The sequence below is a fragment of the Pholcus phalangioides genome, unplaced genomic scaffold (genome assembly GCF_987345545.1).
Source record: "Pholcus phalangioides strain wild (caught in Gottingen) unplaced genomic scaffold, Ppha-v1.0 ptg000024l_1, whole genome shotgun sequence".
NCBI classification, from domain to species: Eukaryota; Metazoa; Arthropoda; class Arachnida; order Araneae; family Pholcidae; genus Pholcus; species Pholcus phalangioides.
Genome location: NW_028301616.1, coordinates 23,744,908 through 23,768,234, shown reverse-complemented (window position 1 = coordinate 23,768,234; position 23,327 = coordinate 23,744,908). Strand labels below are relative to the sequence as shown.

The 23,327-nt window shown below is 36.9% G+C and overlaps 1 protein-coding gene across 1 annotated transcript; it reads left to right on the top strand.

Annotated features, from left to right (window-relative positions):
• Positions 1-601: 601 nt before the first annotated feature.
• On the top strand, positions 602-20,829 carry LOC149069036 (homocysteine-responsive endoplasmic reticulum-resident ubiquitin-like domain member 2 protein). Its single transcript, XM_089251380.1, has 9 exons — positions 602-863; positions 5,790-5,965; positions 6,843-6,920; positions 8,007-8,099; positions 8,217-8,326; positions 8,501-8,647; positions 10,754-11,053; positions 13,614-13,695; positions 16,476-20,829. Exons 2-9 carry the CDS (start codon positions 5,816-5,818, stop codon positions 16,659-16,661), a joined length of 1,146 nt encoding a protein of 381 aa, XP_089107506.1. The 5' UTR covers positions 602-863; positions 5,790-5,815; the 3' UTR covers positions 16,662-20,829.
• The last annotated feature ends 2,498 nt before the right edge of the window (positions 20,830-23,327 follow it).

Sequence of the window (23,327 nt, the reverse complement as noted above, 5' to 3'; positions counted from 1 at the left end):
CTGATCTAATGTATATATGAAAAATGAATTGACAGCATCATGATCGTGACCCCCCCCCCTCGAGACTTCCAAGTCTATCTCCAAGTATATCTATTCCAGGGGTCCACAAAAAGTCCCAACCTAGGGGCCCTTATCTAGGATGTGGTAGCGTATGGGCCTTATTCCCTGGTTCTGGAGCCTGAAGTTCATTCGGATGAACCGGGAATTCGCCATAATATTTAAAAAAAAAAAACCTCCAATTTTCTTTTAATCATAACACGTGTGGACACCACTTGAACCAGTGTATGTTGATTCTCTCGTGCTTTCTCTGGTTTTGATTTCTTTAACATATTATGGCCGCGTTACGAGCCATCGAGCTGTGACATAAATATGGAGAATGAAAAAGAAAAAGAGAAAATTCTAAAGAAAACAAAAAAGGAATAAAAATTGAAAGGGAATAAAAAAAAGAATATAAAAAAAAAAACACCACACACGTGATGATAGAAAAACCGTACATTTAAACTTTAATCCAGCGACGATTACGTCACGGCAGCGGACAGCCAATCACAACTTGCCGAGTAGTTGACGCCGCCGCGATGATGTAATCATCCATTGGAAAGTGAATCTCCTCTTCGTATGTGGAGAAAAGAAAAGAAAAACAACAGCGAGACTGAGTACGTACATTATTAGAATACGGAGAGCGAGCGAGAGAGACCACATATTATAGGGCTGTTGCGTTGAAATGTTTGGATTGGAATTTCATTTTTGTTAGTGGAAAATCTGGCTTTTATAGTGAAGTCAACGAGTTCTTCATTTTTCCAATAATAAAATTTATATTCATTCTCGTTATAACTCCCAGTAAATATATATATATTTTCGCATTGGTAAGTATAAGGTTCTTTATACCCCTCCCTTTGATTACTATTAATAAGGCTCAAGGCCGTGAATGTAGCTGTGCGGAACAGCTGTGGATATAATTTGCTAATCACTTTTAGAAGTGATATGTTTTGTGTATAAAACTCCGTTGTACACTGAATTTTGACCGGGTGAGTGGGATTTAGATTTAGGTGAAGGATTTGTGTATTTATTTTTATAGTTTATATAAGGTTTTGTATTTGATTTTTCTCTATATCGTTAGAGCTTGTTGTTTTGTGTTGTGGAATGATAACAGGGCTTTGCTCTCAAGTGTTTTGTGGCCATAGGTGGAGATAGACTTGACAGTCTGGGAGGGGGGGCGCACAATGATATCAATTTATATATAGACTGGCGGAAAATAAAATCCCAACTAGAAATTAGTTTAGAGCATAGTTTCCCAAGCTTTTTTGTCCCATCGTCCCCTTCAGAAATTTTTTCTCCCAGTGCCTCCAACGCAATCTAACCCATAGGATCCTATGTTATACCCGCAGTTTCTACCGTCCCCTGGAACATTCCATCGCCCCCCCCCCCCCAGAGGGTGTTAATGCCCATGTTGGGAATCATTGGTTTAGAGGAATGAAATTTAGGCAAAGCAATTGTCTGGGTAACATATTTTATTTGGTTAGAGTAAGCGCGAGAAGATTCATTTCAAATGTGAAATGGTGGTACATTAATAACTACTGTAGTCGCCACGATTGTGAATGCAAGCATGTAAATATGCATGCATTGTCATACAGGTGCCGTATGTCATTTTGTGGGATGGAGTTCCATGCCTGTTTGCACTTGGTCAGTCAAATCAGCAGCGGTTAATGCTGGTTGTGGACGATGCTGGATTTGTCTTCCAATAATGTCCCATACGTACTCGATGGAAGAAAGATCTGGTGATCTTGCAAAGGTCAAGGCAATATGTCAACACTGTATAGCATGTTGGGTGGCCGCAGCAGTATGAGGATGAGCGTTAGCTCCCCTTTGAATACTGCTCATGAATGGCAGCACAACCGTTTCAATCACTAGTAAGACATAAATTTGCTCTCAATGTGCCAAGAATAACCATGAGAGTGTTCCTGCTATCATAAGAAATTGTTCCCCTGACTTCAATCTCCTGGTGTAGGTCCAGTGTATCTATGTCAGACAGCTTTGTTTCAAGCGCTCACCTGGCCTTCTCTTAACCTTCCAATGAGCACTAATTTGACACTGCTGACGTCACAGATCGAAATTAGAGCTTTAGTTGTCAAAACTCTAATTTCTGTTGCAGATGCAGTACAATGTGTCACAGCCATGTTGCGAATACGGCAGTCTTCTCTCTCAGTAGTGGTCCGTGTATGGCTGGACCCCCGGCCTTTTCTTGAGACAGTGCCTTCTCGTGGCCACTGCTGCCAACAATTATGCACAGTGCGTACATTCCTGCCAAGTCTTTCCGCATTATTGCGGAAAGAAAATCCACCTTCTCATAGCCCTATTACATGTCCTTGTTTAAGAACGGAGTATCAGCTTACTGAGTTTAGTCTCCTTAAAGGCATTCTTGACTCAAAGCTAGCTCATAACGTCCATTCCAGATGATAAGCAAACGTGAGTTGCATGATCATAGTGCCACTCTTATTCGTCTAGTGTGAAATTTGAATAGGAATCTTTCAGATGTGCATACACGCCTCCCAAATTTTGTTTAGCTAGCACAACTCCTCCTTGGTGTTGGGATTTTATTTTCCGCCAGTGTACATTAGATCAATAATTACTGTTTTCCATAAAAAAGCCCTTATTTTATAAAATTACCCCTTAAAATTTTAGTTGTGTGTGAAATTACACTTCAAAATTTTTCTTTTGGATAAGTGGCCCTCGCAATGCCTGAAATAACTGTCCTATAATTATTAGAAGCAGGGCTTGGCTCACCAAGTATGTTGCAGCCTTCTGAAATGTGTATGTGGAGGGGGGGGGGGTATGATCAGTAGAAACGGGGTTTTACCCAATTACATAGCGGCCTGATGTGATCACTAAAGTAATTTTTTCTCAGGATAAATAATGCAAGGGATTGTCGTACATAGTGAAATAGTTTCATTTTCTTCACACACATGGGACAGACAAATCTGTGAAACCGCACTTCTGTAGATGTGTGGCTAGGTTAACCTGACCAGTGATGATTTGTATTAGCTGTTGAATCTGTTTCCTATTCAGTGAAATTGTTTGACATCTTTAACTTGAAATTGTTTGACCTTTTATGATTAACATAGGAACAGTCCCCCCCCCCCCCCCCCACAGTAGAATATGCTGAAATCTGCGACATACATTGTCGAACAATCTGGAAGAATTTTGAAGAAAATGTAGAAAACACTATTATACTGTGATTTTGACCGCAGAACGTTTCTATTCAGCAGAGGACTCGTTGCAGGAGAATGCAAAACATTCTGCTTTGGGGGAAAACAGGATAGAAAGGTTCAGGTCCTAGTTTTAGATTCGCTGCCTCTTTGGCTATTCAGTCTGCAAGTTCATTTCCATGAATGATCTGCTGTGCTGCATTGCCAAGTTATTCAACATAACGGTGCAGTAGTTGACACACAGTTACTTGAAGTTGTTGAGCGTCATTAATGCTGCTTGGCTATCAGAGAAGACAACGATTTGTTTATTATGATACCTTTTAGTGATTACGTTTTCAGCTAGTTTAGCTATTGCAAGTACTTCAGCTTGAAAAACTGTAGTCGCTTTACCAAGATACAAGTGTACTTTTAGGTAGTCATGATCCACTCCCGAGATGAAGATTGCTTCAACCCAAGTCTCTGTAATCTTGGAGCCATCAGTGTAGCATTCGATAGCTCCAGTTAGGATGTTATCAATGTCAGCCCTGGGGGATTAACTTTGATCCTCAGTTGCTAACATGATTCTTGAAAATGATTCTTCTAGGCCTATCCCATAAAGAAAGAATACAACTTATATATTACTTTGGTATATTGCGGTTTACAGCGTTAATACCCTGGAAAATTATGTGATCCCATTGCTCTTTAACTGATTCAGTGGCAATCCTGAGATATCTCGTCAAACTTGATCTGCTTTATTTCAGTCACCCCAAGATTTTAGTGTTTTAAAAATGCAATGAAGCTGTTTTTACAATAAAGCAAATGTTTTCCATCTCAACCAATCAACTGCTAGTGGACGGAGTCAGCTCTTGTTCAAGGTTAGATAAGGAGCGAGAAAGAAATATACGCTCAGTATAAATGATACTTTTTTTTGGGAAAAAATCTTTTTGTATCTTCCTATAAAGCCACATACACCATGGCAGGTGTTATTGTACAATCAAACCTAAGACGGACATTGTATGAGATGGATACCTGTTTAAAACAGAATCAAAATATAGTCTGTTTAATGATTAGTGCTTTGATTTGCATCTTTATAAAAAAGAAACCTGTCTAAAACTAAGAATTATTTCAGTCTTTTGACATTCCATTTCATAGACGCTTCACTGTATTGTGGTCAGAGGAGTAAAAGCAATGGGCGAAGTAAATTTTCTCTGGTTGGTGGAAGCAGTTATATGCTTACAATAGGAAAAAAAATTCTTAAAATACAAGACAGTTAGGGAAGGTTTTGCAGTTTCAAATGTGGCAGTTATAATGCGGGTCAAGAAAATTTTAGAAACTACTTGAAAAGTTAAATGATAGCCACAAAATTTTTACTCATTCACATTCTCAGTGAGTCTATTTTTGTTCTCGAATTACCAATATATCACTGGATGATTGTTAATTTTTATTCGCAAATATGCCACCCTTTTTTCATAGATGGAATTTTAAAATTCTGTGTAATTTTCTGAGGGGAAGAGAAATTGTAAGAAAACTGTCATTGATTGACTGGGTTTAAATATTCAATTACTCATCAATTATGCTTGTCATAATAAAAAACATGTGGTCCACATGAATAAAGTGAATGCCAGCTGGCAATATTTCTAAAATCTGTGGTAATTCTAAAAATATTTTGTTGCTGAATTTCAGACTGACTGTCTGTGGTTTATTTTATATTGAACTTAATGAGAGACCTGTATGAAACAGAATGACCATGGATTAAAATAATGTTTTAGACAGGTGTTTTTACTCAGCGCACATCAAAGCACTGATCATCGATAGGACTATCTTTAAATTCAAGGCAGGTATCTGTCTAATAGAGCAGTGGTTCTCCACTGGTGTTCTGCAGAGCCCTTGGGGCTCTGTGCACCTCCAAGGGGCTCTGCAGCCACTCAAGAAAAATAAAATGAATTGGTAAATTTGATATTTAAAAAAAAAACAAGTTCTACAGGGTTCCGCCATAAAAGTTATTCACAAAAAAAAAGGCTCCTCAAGTCAAACACTGTCCAGCCATAGGAATTATAGACTGAAAACGGCTCTAGTCAAGGTCAAGAAAGGTTGAAAACTGCTGTAATAGATTATTTGTCTTGGACAGATTTCACTGTTTAGTCCTCCAAGCAAAAGGTGAGGCTTAGCTATATTACATCGGATGATTCTACTCATTCCTTTTGGGCAAAGCATTTGCGCATTGCTTGTCAGCTACTGATCTTTCACGTTTGGCTTCTCCTTCTAGGAAAGAATAGAATTATCTGACATGATGTAATGTAGCCAAGTCTCATCTCCATGCATTTGACAATATTTGGTTTATTTACTGCTGCTGTTATTATGGTGATAAAAAGTTGCACCATTTTTAAATTATATGTCTCTATAGCGATTTCGGGTCCAAAACCAACAATCTCTGGTTAAATAACAAGTAATTGGAGACAGATGATTTCACAAATGTCCCCAATCTTTGTTCACCCTGGAATTTGATCTTTGGGGGGAAGGGATTTGCTCAATTTATTTTTTTATAGTTCTTTGTCTTTTTTTGTGCTGTTATTATATTTATAATGTCAATTTTCCCTCTTATTTCAGATTTTGAGCAGTGATATTATATATTAATGGGGGAGTCATCTGTAAAGAAGAGCATGTCGATCCAGCTGCTGATTAAATCGCCCAACCAAGTTGAGGATTTGATTGTTGATTGTGACCTGAGTTGGTCCATTGGAAAACTTAAAGATTACCTCAGTGATGCTTATCCTACAAAACCAGTAAGTTTTTATGTATGTTGATTGCGGGAGGGGGGGGGGGTGATGTGGCTAACAGCTGGCCGAATGTGGCCTGCAGGGTAAATTAAATGGTTGATGAAATTTGAATTACTTGAGGCTGCATCTTTGAGAGCAGCTGCACAAGCATTCTGGTTTTAAGAAGAATGCCGCTGTGGGTCGTGTGAGCATCCTGCTGGAGTCTCATCACAAAGATATAGATTTGAACCGGTTGGTTTTCCAACTTTGATTCGTAAATGTGAGTAGATCTCCCATTTTTGAAAAAGTCTCTCCACAAACTAACATAGGATGAAAATGCAAGCAATTACTATTGTTACTTCCAAATATGGAACACAGATGGCAGCACCCACAAGAAAACAAAACAAGTGCAACTTTGACAACACAAATACGTTAGGGCATTGCCGTCTTAAGGCATGGGCCCACCCGGGCACCTCAAGCGAAGAGGGGCCTCACAAAAATGAGATCTGGTTGAGATTTTCGAGAAGTTGTTTGCTAGGGCCTCAGAAAAATCAATTGGGCCGGGGGCTCCATGATACTCTTAAGACGGCCCTGCGTTAGGGCTATGCATACACATACTCACACAACCTGTTCCCGCATGTACTGATTCCTTAGAAGTTCTGCAAATAAATATGTAGAAATGTGTACAGTTGAGTAAAATTAGTGTTAAGAAGAGTGCAGAGTAGATATTTAGCCTTAATAAATTTGCCACAATCAAGATTTATTTCTTCTACTTGCATTACGAGTTTTAAAGTCAATCCTCCCTGAATATCAGTTGTTTACTCGCCTGTAAAATTTGCTTTTTTTAGAGAGCTGAGTAAATTTATAATACAGTGTGACTTACTAACACACACATTGATTTCAGTTGAGGAGCCAACAAAAGTTAATCTATTCTGGAAGGCTTTTGCCGGACTATTTGCTACTGAAGGATTTCCTGACACAGGTATTGATGCATGTTAATTGATTCAATATTGCTTTATATTATGAATTATAGATGGAATACATTGATTTTATTTGTCCCACTCATTTTATTGAGTTTATCTGTATTTTAGAGACATCTGGGGCATCGTGGCCCACTTTCGGGTTGATAAGATACTCCTATAAATGATTACTATTGCAGGGAGTCTCACACAGAGGGGTTAGCTCACCAACCTCTCAGTAAGTATAGATAAAAAAAAGGCTGCTGTTCGTAACCAGCAATAAATTGTAGGTCCTGGTCTAATTAGCCCTTGTGTGCAGAAAATGACCAGGGTGCGACAAAAATGATTAGAGACATCTATATTCTTTTAATATGATGTACAGTTCTGAACCCTCCTCGACTATGGGTGAACCAAAGTAGGACCCAGATTATGCGAGCTAAATATGTACCATGTCCGCCATGAATGATACAGACCTTAGAGTTTTGAGAATAAATGAAGCCTATGTGTTAAACATATGAATTTTTTTATACAAAAGTTAGTTTCGATTAGTGTTCAGTGCGGTAAAAAAAAATCGAATGAGTATAGCTTTTAAGTTATCTATCATCGAGCATTCTTAAATGCTTCAGACATCATCGTGGGGCTCACGTGCAATGACCCATAAAATCGTCCTTCATATCTGTATTTTCCACTGCCTTCCTGGTCTGTTAAATCACTCCCACAAGTGGTGATATTGCAGATTTTCGAAAACATTTCTGCTTCCTACCTTCACAAGTGGTAGAGCTCTTGTTACATGCTGCAGAATTTTGTTTCATTATGTCATTTTTCTGCGTCCTATTTCTAAAATGAATTTATGAAAAGTGTCTCAGATTGCCCAAAACTCAGTTAATTGAGGCAGGGATAATTGACGTCCTACTGTACATCTTTTGATTTGACTAATTCCATTCCAACACAATTCTATATCGTCTTCATCAATCAAGCTTGTGGTTAACTATCTTATAGCAGTTTTAAATCTGTTGAACACCTGTAAAATTTTCTTCATGAGGTTTTTCTAATGACAACTACAGACCAGTTATTATTTTTATCATTCATTGCAATTTCTTGGTTTGTAGGACCACAGTGTTCATACTATGCACCTGGTGTGCCCACATTTCCCTAATCTGAACGAAGATGCTAAATCATCGGTCAAGAATGAAACCCAAGAGGTATGCAAAATATTTATTTTATTTTGTAGAAAAATGTGTGTATCAAGCACTTCACAACTTGTCCTCTTACATATGTTGGCACAATTACATCCTCGTTTCTTACGTAATATTTCTTAGGTGAAACAGCCTGACTCTGCGGCAAGCACGAATCATTCGAATGACACATCTTCACCTCTCCATGCAGAAGGACTAAGGCAGCGTTTATTTGGACAACCGCAAATGTATATGTAAGTTTGCCTATTACATCTGTAGTGGTGTAAGATGTATAATACTTTTTCTCAAAGTAGTGTGCCATGTCGAAGTCATCCAATATCTTCGATTTTTAAATTTGTAATTATTTAGCCTAATTTTTTGTTATATCAATCATTGAATTTATGTAATATGTGTCTCGTCTTTGCCAGACCCAATCCAAACAGTGTATATGGTTCACAAGTGCCTTTTCCTGACAATATCAGCAATATCTCTCCAGTTTCACCATCGTACATGGCGTATCAGTTGGCTTTGATGCAGCAGAACTATGCTCAGGCTGTGGCTCAACATTATGCCCAGTAAGTTTGAATTTGTTCATGTAATTTTCCCATGTTAACCCTTTATGCGGCAATTAGAAATCACTAAACTCCCTTCAAAATGCCATATTTTTTAATGAAGTCTGCTTTTCTTCCGATTTCTAGCAGGTGCAAACCAAGGGGTGTAGGGAAAAGTTTTCCATTGAGAAATCAACTTTACAAAATACCCGGATTTTTCAATGTTTAAATAAAAGGTTTTTATCCAGGCTATCCTTTAAGGGGCAATCTCGTCATTGCTCCTTAAAGGATTAACATTAACTTTGGTGCTGGTATTTGAAGCAGGGTGGGTTCCAGCCTTTCTCGAGTCCCAAATACTGTTTGTAATGCCAGCATCACAATCAAAGTGAGCATTTTTAATGGCAGCTCTAAGTTGAGCTTGAATTAACATGATTCAGGAATGTAACTTGAATAGAGGGGTTTTAATCAGGATGTCAATTTAAAGTTCATGGCATAAAATCTGTCACAAGTGTCACCCAATCTTGCGCAAGTCAATGAACACCACAGTGCTTCCGAAAAACAGGTTGAAAATGTCAGGTTTGAAGTCAAATGGCAAATAATGAAAAACCCCGGTATATTTCTCAGGAGTTATATGCAACCGGCGCTCGTTTTCCATGAACCAGAAAATCAGTTGGTAAACGGGAAACATGTTCAAAGAAATGCCATATTCAGGACCTTGTACAAGTCTGTAAAATGGAGTGGTGACTGTCATATCAAACATAGACTCATTAATTAGTGATTCATCTCTTTCATAGAATTCACGAATGATCATATGAGAAAAATGTTGACTTAGGTTTTAAGTTGATATGATTGTTGGGCATTGTTTTCATAATCAACAGCTCTTTCATGTGCCTGGCCAAGAGAGGTTCACTTGGAGTTGCTGTTTTATCTTCTATTTATCTCCTATATTCCATGTGTTCTGCAGTTGTATGCTGGTTTGCTGTTGTCATGTATTGCATGTATTGTTCTACACATCTTGCTATCTGAATCTTTCTGTATGATATGCTATTAGCTATTGATTATATGACTTCAAAAATGTGTACACACTGTTCATGCTGCTTGTTGTACTTAAGGGATTTGCTGAGCTATCATGTAATGTGGACAAGATGACAGGTTATGTAATTGGCAATATGGCTTTTCTTTTCTTACTTGCACCGGGCTTGATTTTCACATAGGGCAAGCTGGGCATCATGTATAAATTATTGCTGGGGTCCCCATATTTTTAGAGCTCAGAATTTGAATACAGTGTTGATGAATACATAATCTCTGGATAATGGACACCATGGGACTGACATTTTTTCTTACTAATAGGTGGTGGTGTTCGTTAATATATGCTGAAAATGCATTGAAGTCTTGTTCCACAGTCTTAAAAAGTGCCTATTAAGAGAAGGTACCTGTGCAAACTGGGAGTCCATTTTGGGTCTCTTTCCCCCCCCCCCTTCACCCCCACATATACATTCACTGATTAACAATGATGCTGAATATGAAGAGTTTTATGCAGAAATTTGTCCTCAAGACATTACAGTGGCTTAAAGAAGGCCTAGTAGGCTAAAACTTAATCCAAAATCTTTGATCTCAGTCGCAAGACTTTCTTGCTAGGAACCAACCCCCCCCCCCCCCACGTCAAAGTCAGGCCCTGCCTTCCTGTGCAGAATGACAAAATAACATGCTACCATATATATACAATGAATACGTTTTGTCTGCTCGACAAAAACGAGTGGAAGCGATTTCAGGCCTGGGTGCCTGATAGAGATTCTAGCCAAGGGCCTTACTGCAGGATGTGGGGGGGGGGGGAGGGGCATGGTAGGGAGATTCTTCCTTTCCTAGTGAGAAGCACTGTCTCCCACCCTAAATGAGTAGAAGAAAAGACTGGGAATTCAATGAATACGAATCTAGGTGAATGATGCTGGTCATAAATAGTTCTGTTGCGAAAACAGTATAGCGCAATAGACATTCATCAGAAACTTTCCTCTAGATTGGCTTCTATGATAGATGGGTCATATAAGTAAAGACTTATAATTGAAAAAATTAACAAGTTCTGTCCTTGATTGCATCTAGTCAGTATGTGACTGTATTAATTTCATGTTACAGAAACATTCCCGGATCTCCTCCCAACTTGAATCATCTTTACTGGAACCAGTATTCCAGCGGACTGTCTTCTCAGATGCAGAATACCAATTCCAGTGCTGAGAGTCTGACTCAGAATCCAAACCAGCAGAATAGAGTCGAGAGGCGTCCCGTAGTAAACAATGAGGACGAAGATGATCAAGTCGACATGCTTGATGCTGCCTACGTTTTCACTCGGGTTATCATGTTGCTGTTAGCACTCTACTTCTATTCTTCGCCATGGAGGGTGTTCTTGTTCATGTCACTGGTCTTTGGCATCATCATGTGAGTTTTTCTTTTTTATAGTGATTTTTCACCTCTATGACTAATAATTGGCTCAAATGTTCATATTACCTTTCTAATACTGAATGATTGCTAATGTAAAGAATAACATTATGATTTAATGTAAATAATTTCAATTTCGGTATTGTTAGAGATCCAAAATTTTACAGTAGATGGCGTTTTTCTAACAAATTTTTTGGTTACAAATATTGAATTTGGTAGACTCCGTTAATGAAAACTAATTCAGACCGTGGACCTATTTTGGATCAGCAAAAAATTTATATGGCCCTGGTTTATCTGAACATAATTTTTTTTAAACGTTTGGTGTAACAGTGGGTATCCCTGATGTGTTAGTCTAGGGTTACAGGCCTGATAATTCTGTTTAAAACTGGTGAATCCTGTTATAACAAACTCCAAAGTGCTGAAGAAATCACTTCATTATAACAAAATTCTGATATAAGGGAATTTCAAAAAATTAAAAATATATCATTTTTTTTAACGTGATTCTCACGTATTCCCAAGGGGTCAGCATGATTTGCCCAGAGAATTTGTTAGTGTTAGTAGACATTCATGCCTAAATCGGGATTTGAACCCAGACCTGCACAGTGAGAAGCTATACTTTGTTCATTCTAATTTGGGGTCTGATGTAAATAAACTGCTGTACCAATTTTTGATATCGCTCTGCTTCCTTTATTTCTATTGGTTGTAATTTTATCCACCCCTTCATTATGTGTTAAGGAACACACGATTTTTCCTCAAATGTGAGGTATAGGAAAATTCTTTTATTTCAAATTTACAGAGATAATAAAATTTTCACTGTTTTTCAAATTTCTTTGAAATAAAAAATCTTTATAACACAAATTAAAATAGGGAGAAGTGTTTCTAAAAATACTTTTAGCCCTGATTTTATATATTCTGTGGGAGAAGGAAATCTGCATTTAAATATTCATACATTATTACGAAATTAACAAAAAAATAATGAAAAGTTGTCTGAAATTTAATAAAATTTCAGAATGGAATTGAAAATAAGAAAAATAATTGACAGTGATAATTCCAGCACCCCCCCCCCCCATAAAAATGCAGAATGATATAATTCCAGAATTGATGAAAATGAAGAATTCATGAGAAATTATTACTATAAGTACGAGGAAAGGGTCCCCTCAAAACCCGGTGCAACCGTACCTGTCACACACTCCTAATGGCAGCTGTTTTTATGGCAGATACTAAGAAATCCTTTACTTATTTTCTATTTATTCTCCCCCTTAAAATTTTAAAATTATGTTTTTGCGCTAATTCACACATGATTTTCTGGGCTGAATATTCGATCAAATACATTATGAAATAAAATTACGAATAACTTACCTTTTTGTTGTCGTTCTTTATTACTTACGGGTCTATATTTTTTTACTGCATTTTAATATTCTACTAGTTGGAGATTATTATAGTATACTGGTAGGAGTGAAATTCCTTTAATTTTTTGCTTTTACTGGATGTTTATGAAGTTGATGGATTGACGATTAGCTCTTCAACTGTCAGATCGACCTTAATGTCCAGTTGCCACAGCTGCTTCTCCTCTATGATATGAGAAATTGCATTTTGCCAATTGTCCACTGTCACACCATCCAAAGCAGTAGCTGATAGTTCAGACTTCTGGAAGTTTGAAAGTTTTGTTTCGACTGAAGTTGTTTCATAAGACGACAATGTTTCGAATGGATCAATGGCTATCGCTTGGGTGATCATAACTTTTACAAACTCTGAGGGAGGGAATGACCAGGTGAAATGCCACCTACCATAAGGGCTGCAACTATAGTTGGGTCTAGTGTCCCAAACCAGAAGGGGGCCGTAAATTTCACCTATTAATTCCCCCTAAAGCAGAATGGCTTGCATTGTTTTTTAACAAGCCCTCGGCTTATTGGAAATGTACCTTGGTAAAAATTTCGATAGTGTTTTCTACACTTTTCTTAATTTTCTAGATTGTTCTGCAGCAGCACTGGTTGTTCCGTAACTTGCATCACAGATTTTGACATATTCTGCTTTGGGGGCTTTAACCTCTCTTTCAACATTACAATTGGGCGTGCTTGCCCCAGCTGACAACTAGTTACACTACTGTCTATAGATATAAAAACCATTCTACTGATTAGTAATACTATCTATAGCTATAGAAATCACTACTGGTCAGGAATGCCTGCTGTAGCTACAAAAATCAGTGATTACTGATGCCATGTAAAGTAGTCCAATGAGGTTTTGGATCTTCAAACTGGCGGTGTGAAGACCCTGTCGATATATGATTTGGTAAAGTGAGGGATCAATGTTTTCTCCTTAAAAACTGACCTGTGTATGAACCGATTCCCCTCCCCAATTAAAAAATGAATTTTTCAATAAAAAAAAGCTCTGCTTTTATACGAGACGAACATACATTGTACTATGATTTTAAAAATGTTGAAGGAGTAGATGGAGAGAGAGATGCCGTTTTTTAATACCACACTGTTTATTTACTCCAACATCAGTTTAAGAAATGATTTTGTTTTTCTTTGATTGAGATCATTTTTTTCCAATTCACCAGGTATCGTGTAGCAATTCGAAGGCGAAATCGAAGGGTTGCTCGAAGGAATGCTGCTGAAAACAATTCTGAAGATAGTCCACAGGTGAGCTGTATTTGAATTACTCTATTGCCTGCTTATGCTATAGAGGACGCATGTGAATAGGGTAAGACATTTAACAAGGTGGCTTAAGATCCATTTTTGATTTAATACAGTAGAGAATTAACACAATAGTTCTGTAGGACATGTATGTATATTTTGCTGCGAGGCACTGTCAGTCACATGACTAGAAAAAAACTGATTGAAATATAAGCTTTTAAAAGATATGAAGGAAACTGTTATGTGTATAGATTTTTCTGGAAAGAAAAATTCACTTGTCTCTACAGGAAATTAGATTTCCTATTTCACGGGATATCTCTCCTAACTTGATGCTTTCTATTGCAACACTTTTCTCACCTACTTGAAACCCTCTTATTTTGGCAATGGCCAATCCTAAAAGGATTTGTGACTTTGCTTGTCTTAAGATCACATTTTTCCAACCCCCCTTCCCCCGAACCTGTCAGATCAACTACAGTGGGTGGAGTCAGCTGTTGTTTCCATTTTGATGATGGAAGTAGAGAGATGGCATTCAAAACAGAACTTTCCCCCTTTCCCTTTAGGGTGGTATAGAATATGTGCACAATATAAATAAAAATGGACACATTTTGACAAAGTTTCTGCATATGTCATTTCTTATGTAAATTAATTTGCCAAACACAAATTTGACCATGAAAAAGCTAGGTTGGTGACTTTTTTTTCTGAAATCACACATTTATTATACACATTTAATAACAATACAATACATTGAAACACAACACAAGTATATAGAAAAGTAAATTTACAGAAAACAAAACACAGGTACAATACAGTTGAATCCCAATTTAATGCCACCATCCGTCCCAGAGAATTTTGGCACTAAAACAGACTTCTTACACGATGCCTGTACAAGAGATTTGTTCACTGAAAATTTGTGGTGCTATAACAGGAGGGGAAGCTACAATGGAATTCCATTGTATATGGGTCATTCTCACGAAATTGGATAAAAGAAATTACCAAAATTTTGTCAACCAAAAAGTCCAAAAAAAAAATTTCTTGAGGACACTTCTTTACTTGCTAATAAATTAAATATAGTCAGCAATGAAGTTTGTTAAAAATTTATGGGGTGAAAAAATTTAAATTTTGCCATGTTAAGGGATAGGCAAATCCGAGGCATTTTGCCTGTGTCAGCACTTAATTTGGTATTAATGCTGGACAAGCTTGTAACATGTTCCATTTATTTCAGTACATAATTTTCAACTTGAACAAGCGCTGATACTCTGCGTAATTTTTTGTCAATTGCATTTTTATTTCTTTTTTGTTTCTCTATATTTTTTGGAATCGTGGAAAATAACGTTTGAATGTTTACTCTAACCCATGTTTCTTTATGAAAGTTATTTCTCCAAAATGTTTTGTAACATGTGTTTCAATAGGGATAAAAATTCGCATTTCAGGCAAAACTTTGATAACAAAATGATATCCAAGCAGCTGATTTAAAAAAAAATAAACATTTACACATTCATGCTTTTAGAATGAGGGGGACATCATCACAATAGTTCATTTATCAGTGTTTGGCATGTACTTCGTTTTGTATTGTGCTTGTACTGGACATAAGGGACATCTCTTACAACTGTCCAGCTATAACCACTTTTTCATCATATAATAATGCTCGTAAAGCACTTTAACTGCTAACAGGATAATCTCTCAAAAACAAAAGCATAGGTGCCAATTCAGACTTGAAAAATCTGTAGTTTATCACTTTGACATATTTTGTATCGGAGAAAACATGCCACACAAATAAAAGAGAAAGCCCGGGATTTTTTTTTTTGGGATTGCAACGGCTGACCATATATAAATCCCATTTTTCTTGGTCCAAATTTTTTAGCAATAGTTGACAACTTTGCTAGCTTTTGGCATCATATTTGGTGACAATCATTGATTTTTCATGCGTGGAATACTGATTTACCATATTTTTCCTGAGAAAACGTGGTCAGCCTAGAATTACAAGGACTGAAGGAATATTTTATTTAGTGATTTTCCATTCAAATGAAGCACAATTTTTTTTTGGGGACTTTTCCTGGAAGGTACATAAAATCTGAAGAATCTTGATTTTGACTGGAAGATTTTAATAAGGCTGAAAAATCAGAAGGCTTCCGGGTAAATCAGAAGCATTAGCACCTATGCAAACGTCAATAAAACTTTTACATGATGTTACTGTTTAGCATGTTGAAACCATTCGGATCTGTAAATTTTCTTATTGGATGCAATTTCATTGTTGCACAGCATAATAGAAAAAGATGGAGTATTTCTCTTCCTTGGATTTTTTATTAGTGTAGTTGGGAGGTGGAGAAGCACTATTACCTGCACAAAACAAAAAAATAATATTCTTCTGTTACAACCACACCACTAGGTGTCTTTTTTGTCTTGGCGAATTTTCTTTGAATTTATGCCTCCTATTTAGTATTGAAAATTTTCTATTGTGTAATGTCCGTACATTTTTTTTAAAAACAAGACATGCAGAAAGAAACAAGTGAAAATGTGTGGATTTGGTGTTGGAAATAGCCTGGTATGATTGTAACGGAAGAGTACAAAATTTTTTTTTGAAAAGATGTAGTGTTTTATAGACGGGTTGGCTATTTTCACTGTGCCAGTGACAATGCAGATCAGTAAAAATTTATGAAACCGCAGAAAGGGTTAAGCTTAGATCAGATGTCAAACTTCCCATATGTATTGAAAGATCAAATGCTTTAGCTTGTTCCTCCAGGCAATATAGTGATGTCTGTGATTGAGAATATTTTTCCTTTTCTCAGGCTGAAAGGCAGAACGACAACCAGGAAGGTCAAGCAGCGCAAGATCAATCAGTGGCACAAAATGAACCGCCAGCACAAGTTGGAGACTCGACGCCGACACCTGTAGGCCCATCATTCTGGGCGATTGCAGCCACATTCATCAAGTCATTCTTCATATCGCTTGTTCCAGAACCTTTGCCAGCTTAGTTGGACAAAAAGAGAAAAACTTGCTATCGCCTGTTCACACTTTAAAAGTACAGAAACTATCTTTTCATGTATTCACTACACACAGTTCCTGTACTTCAAAGGCATATAGTATATGTATGTAAATATATATATACACACAAATTATATATGAAAGATATTTTATGTATGCAATCAAGGATCCGGTTATCCTCTCATGTGATATGTACATAGCCCACTTAGTGAGTAGCCTTGTAACAGTTTGAATCACCAGAAAAAAACACACCAGAAAAAATAATAAAGAACGAAACTCTTCGTGATTTCTTCCTTGAAATTTATTTGCGATTCAAATCACATTCATCACTCATGAAAAGCTTTCTTGCTGGGCGGAATTATTGGGAGTTGAAAAATTATAAGTTATGGAATTAAATTCACATAGTATTTATAATGTACACAGTCTGTTCAAATAGTTGTGGTTATTGAAATTAAAAGTTTCATGTGATACATGACAGTGAACATGATATGTTATGCAACATTCATATGACACTTCAAACATTCTAGATTAGTTTAGAACCATAGTCAAATTTTGTGTTTTTTACATCGTCCTTTTTTCACTTTTTGGGTATGTGAAAAGTCTAGAAGTGAGGGGGGTATGATCTGGTGAAAACCAAGAATGTTGTGGATGTCATCACATTTACAGTTCAATCATTAATGTGTGATCTCTAAGGGAAATGCGCCACTGTTACACAATCTCCTGTCCGATATAGCTGTATGGAATTAAATTTGCATGGTATTTATGATAAAGTACTGTCTGTTCAAATAGTTCTGGTTATTGAAATCAAAAGTTTCGCGTGATACATGAGTTGCTTCTAGGGTTTGTTGTAACAGGCGATGATACCCTTCTGACATTGGCAATACCCCTGCTATCAGTCTTAAAGGTACTTAGCGATCACATAACATTTGTATCTGTGTTGGTAGATGGACGTTTCTCTCGGATTTTCGTCTTCAGAACTGCTCATAAAACCAGAGCCATCTTACACATGGGTCCCATGGCCTAAGAGTGTCATATTCACAGGGGACTTACATCATGGGATCTGGTAAAATACTCTTCTAGAGAGCAGTATATATGTTAGCTGTTACACATACTTCCAGTTTAAGAGTGGATCCCCAAAAGCATTTTACAGAGGGTCCATGATGTCGAGACGGCCCTGCATATATGTCCACTATCACTTGTTATCCATAGATGTCCAGTAGCAAATGATAAATCGCTTAACTAGTACATTGGAGGGAAAAAAAATCTGTCGCCAGACTCAACATCCTGCATATGTTTATCAATCTGAGGTGTATCTAGAAGTGCATTACTCTTGTAGCTTTGTGTGGAAGAAACAATTTTCCCTTTAAAAATAAACACCACCTGAACGGTACATGTCACTAAGATACATTGCTTAAGATTCATTTCAAAACAAGTTATGATGCATAAATCCTCCAGCAGCGGGTAGTTTTGAATTTTTCTGTACAAAATCATGGGGGGGGGGGGGGGTACCATACCTTGCTAAATTTTATAGAATATGTGAAACACGATATTTGCTTTGGCCGTGGCTAGAGGTTTAATGCTTCTGTTACTCAATCCGAAATGAAATGTTAACAAACTTATCACTGTCAATACAGAAATATTTATGCTGCAAAACTGATTCTCTGCCTTTCAACTAAAGAAGTTCTCATTGCAAAATGTTAAAATTAATATCAGATCAGCATTTTGTGCATTTTCATCTCATTTTAAGATCACTTTAAAAATGCAAGACTGGCAAAATGGATGCTTTTATGAAGCAGCACGAGCAGAGCTTCTCAAAGTTCAGGCAAAATACCACAAATGTCTATTTTTGAACTTTTTTTTTGTGAAAATGCCTTTTTGAATGTTCCCTGTTGTGAATGCCTATTTCAACACTGTTTTATGTTTATTCGAGAATTTTAGAGGCCATATTTTGCAGAACTTGGATATTTTTAGCACTGAGAACTTCAAGAAACGGTTTCGTTGTTAAATCTTTTAGCATCAATACTTTAATATCTTTTAGTAATACTTAAAACTTTTAGTATTAATTACTAGCTATAATACCTGACACTGCGTGACAAACCATTGTAAAGGAATAAAGATGTCTGAGGCGTTTTGTTTGGGAACCACGGTAACAAAAGTTAACATTCCAAAAGCCATTATTGAGATTGTTGTCAGACAGTTTTTGTCCATTTCAAACATTTGCCCTTCTCTGATGAACTTTCAAAGTAGTATATTTAAGTTGGGTCCTGTTTCGTATATAGGTAAAATTCCATGATCGGTCTAAAATTGTGGATTTGTATAGGGAACATACACAGAAAATCAATTTTATACATATACTAGCTACATTTCCCGGTGCTGCCCGGGTTTTCAGTTACTGGGAGGATTGAAAAAATGACAAACCTTTACAAAGGAATAAACTATTATAATACGGCCAGCATTGAAGAAGAAGCAAACCATTGCAGTGTCATATGAATGTCTGAAACGCATTGCTAGGGAACCACGGTAACCAAAGTAGACATTCCGAAAGTGATTGTTGAGGCTCTGAAACCATTGTTGCCTGACAGTTTTTTGCCCATTTGGGGCATTTTCCTCGCCCTAACGAACTTTCAAAGTAGCCTATTGTTCAAGTCGATCCTGTTTGGTATATACATAAAATTTGGTGATCTAAAATTTTTTAGATTTGTTTAGAGAACACTCACACACAAAACCAATTATATATATATAGATTATCAGAAAGCCTCCTGGGGACCCATCTAAATGCAAATAGGGATAGGAAAATTGGTGTTGGGCATGGAAGTGACTAAATCTTTTCACAATGCTACACATAGCTTTCGTATAGCAATCAATATACTGTCGAATTTACATAAAAAAATATAAGTCCAAGACCAAAGCAACCCATATATAAGAAAAGCCGAGAATAAATTAGAAGTGTGATTCTTCACATGTATTGCATAACGTTGTATTTGAATTGCTGACCGGTGACTGTCCTGTTAGCCATTGATTGACATCATAGCTACAACTGGGCGAGATGAAAGCTGACTGCCCCATGCTATTTTGATTGTATTTTTTACACGATATATAAATGGAATGTAAAAAATCATGGCAAGTTATTTGAGATAAGCTAAAATCACCTTTAGAATTTTAGACCTTTTTTCTTAAATTGATGCAGACTGACAGAAGACAAAGCTTGAAAATTTTGAGAAAAATATGCTGTTTATTATGAAAATGTCTTATAAATAATCCCATATAGAAACGTTAGTTTTGATACGATTATCCTGGCATTCCAACTAACACAATTTTGTATGTTGGCTAATTACATAGGTATTCAATTGAATCGAATTCCGATCTAATGTTGAGGGGGACCACAAACATTTTTCCTTTGGCACGATAGTACCAAACTACTTGGCTAATAATGCAGTTTTTTATTCTATTATTGAAATGGTAGGGCGAGTAGCCAAGATCTTGCGGGTTATAATGCCGTATATAGCTTTTAGTTACTTTTCCTTTTTGCCATTAATTATAAATGCCTTTTTTTAGTGCCTAAACTTCACGGGCTCTACACACGAGTATTCAATACTTTAGATTTCTTTAACTGAAAATGTTAACTAGAAAGGCGTACTTGCGTCTGAGCGAATGTTTTTCCTCTTCATAAAACATTGTTCGCAATTTATTTTTGAATGTGTAGTCTTTTAATTTGTATCTTGTTTTAACTGGGACTGTTTGCATGATGAAAATGTTGGATTGCATTTGTGGCGAAAGAGCACTTGTGACCAAAAATATCAAAATATTGATAATTATGTGAATAATTACTCAACAAAAATGTTGAGAATATATATTGACTTCTATTTTTGTTTATAAATAATATATTTAAGCATGCATATAATATTATGGTGTGTAAATTATTTTTTGCTGCTGTTATCGCTATATACAATTATATAACTTATTATTTGCAAAAGAAGTATATATAAATATTACCATACCTGGAAAAAATCCTGTTTTCATGTCGCTTTAAAAATAAAATATTGTGCCATTTTTTTTGTTGATTTAAATTGAAAGTTATGTGTTTCCGTTGTTACATGACTCGTACATATTTCGCCCTTTGTGCACTGTATGTTTTGTCTCATTAAATCTTGTGTGAGATGTGTGTGTGGTTTCCTGGTGGTCACGATTAAAAAAAAAACATTGCAACTACAGCAGAATTAAGGTTTCGACAGCTGGTTGATGCAAAGATAAATCCAGGAAAGAAAATTCAACTGGTCTTGCGGAGAATGGAACCCATTTTCTCACTTGCTGGGTGAGCACACTGAACTACAAAGTAGCGCTTGAGTAGCAAAATGTTTGTCTTCCACTGTGAAGGTTATCATAAAGGTTCACGGGTTTGAATCTGGGCAAGAACATCAGAAACAAGTTTCTTTACCTAACAAGCCTGGGACGACCACTAATAGGTGGCACCTTCATTTCCTATCCAACTCCACTGGCTGGAAGTTGCCGTATGAAGTATGACTGGAGAGTTGGTGTAGGCGGTAAAGACGACTAGACTACAAAGCCAACAAATCTTCTTTCCTTAGAGCTCATGTGTGCTGAACGGGGCCATACATGGACAACCAGACCTAACTCAGGCCAAAGCTCATAATTTCTGGAAAGTTGGAAAAAAAAAACAGCATTAAAAATATGAGTAAAACAATTTCTCGACATTTAATGCTGTTTTTTCTTAATTTTCCTGTGTTTCTCGAATTCAGTTCTACTAGAGCAGTGATTCCCAACATGGGGCAATTTGATTTTTAAAAGGGGGGGGGGCGGCGACAATTTAATGAGATTTTCATATAAGGTCTTTTGGAACTTCCCATTTTTATATCAGTTTAAATTTGTACTTTTTAAACAATTTCTTGACTTTTAGATATCCATATTTTTTACTGGCAACTTTTTTCAGCCATCTCGTTGGGCGTTTTACCTGTTTGATTTTCTCTTTGTGCTCTCTGTGGAAGGGGGGTTTGACCAGGATTTCTTGAAGCTTTGTATTCCCCCGACAATTCGTGGCAGTAAGATTAAGTCCACAAACCCCCGTTCCAATAAAATGAAGGACATGGACCCAGTTACAAAGCAATAACGGTGTTGTTTTCTCATTCAAGGACCCCCTGGTTAAGAGCTACTACTAAAGCAGACATACACCTTGTCTGTATTCCTCTGCAGACCTTCTAACGAATTGGTAAATGTTGGAGTGTGTGTATAGTGAACCTTTTGTGAAGTTTGTTTCTGTGTAATGCTTCCATCTGCAATCAATATTTTTATGAGTTTTTCTTAACTTATAATTATACTGTTGTAGGCCTCTGCGGTGAGACTTTTTAATGGGGAGATCGGCTCACATTTGTGCCTCGAAGTTTGGGAACCGCAAAAAACCAACTTCACCTGACCACCACTGCAATGACGGCAGGGTTTGAACCCGGGTTAAGAACCACTGCTTTTGACTACGCAAATGACCTTTGGGCTCTATTAACATGAATAGGACTTTTTGAATTACAAGGACTGGGGGAAAGAGACTAGGTTGGGACGGTCCCCAGGTTATAAAATTTAAGAATGCAAGACAAAAAGCAGTGGTTTTTACATTAAAAAAAGCTCCGATATGGAACTATGAAATTTCATGGAGTGGGGGAGGTGCCCCTCCTGAAAAAGTTTTAGTTGGGAGAATCGCAATTTCACGTTTTGGTGAAGTACGGGCTAAAAAGTATTTGGAACCATTGGGGACTGAGAAACCAGCCCACAATTATTACACTTCACTCATAGTTAGAAAAATTGATGGCAGCACTACACATAACAAGCATTACACCGAAACAAACCTCACGTTAGGTTCATAACACATACCAATTCATTAGATGTTCCACAGAGGAATATGGATGAGGTACATGAGTAGTACCCATCCTTAAAAGTAGATGGCAGCTGTCCCATCAGCAAAAAGATATTTTATAGGTCTACAGCTTTCGGGAGAAATTAGTCACGCATGATTACCACTACATTTATATCAGATGTTAAATAAACATTGTTTTACACTTGTCAGTCATCCGGTCAACCATTGGTGTGTTTTTTATCCAACTGCTGTTCTTAGGGAGTTATATTAATGGTAACCTGTATTATCAATATATCGTTCAAGGGAAGGAACTAATTTGAACAGTCTGTGGATGCAAAGATGGATTTCAATTTTCGGGAATGGTTGATTCTATATATGTGGGAAAAGTGTGTGAGGGCTGGGTTAGAATCAAATCAGTAGCAATAGGATACGATGAATGGTGGGGTCTGCCCCCCGAAATGAAAGAAAATGACCAAAAAAGGTGGTCCCAAATCTATTATTCTATCACTTTGGTCCCCCTCCAAACAAAATTTCTGGCCATGGGTTGTTGATATGAAAAAGGCCATGGAGAATTTTCAAGCAAAAAAAGTTAACTGAGAGATGTGTCTATAGGTGGAAAGCAGGGTGCTTCAGTTCAGTAACAGAAATGGAATAAGATCAGAAGTTCTTTTGAAATGAAGCAGGCAGATTTGTTTTGAATGAATTCTAACTTGTCTATATCGCAGAGCATACTGTGCAAAATAATATTTTTCCACATTCATAATTGTGTGAACGGACAAAAAAAAACATGACAAAC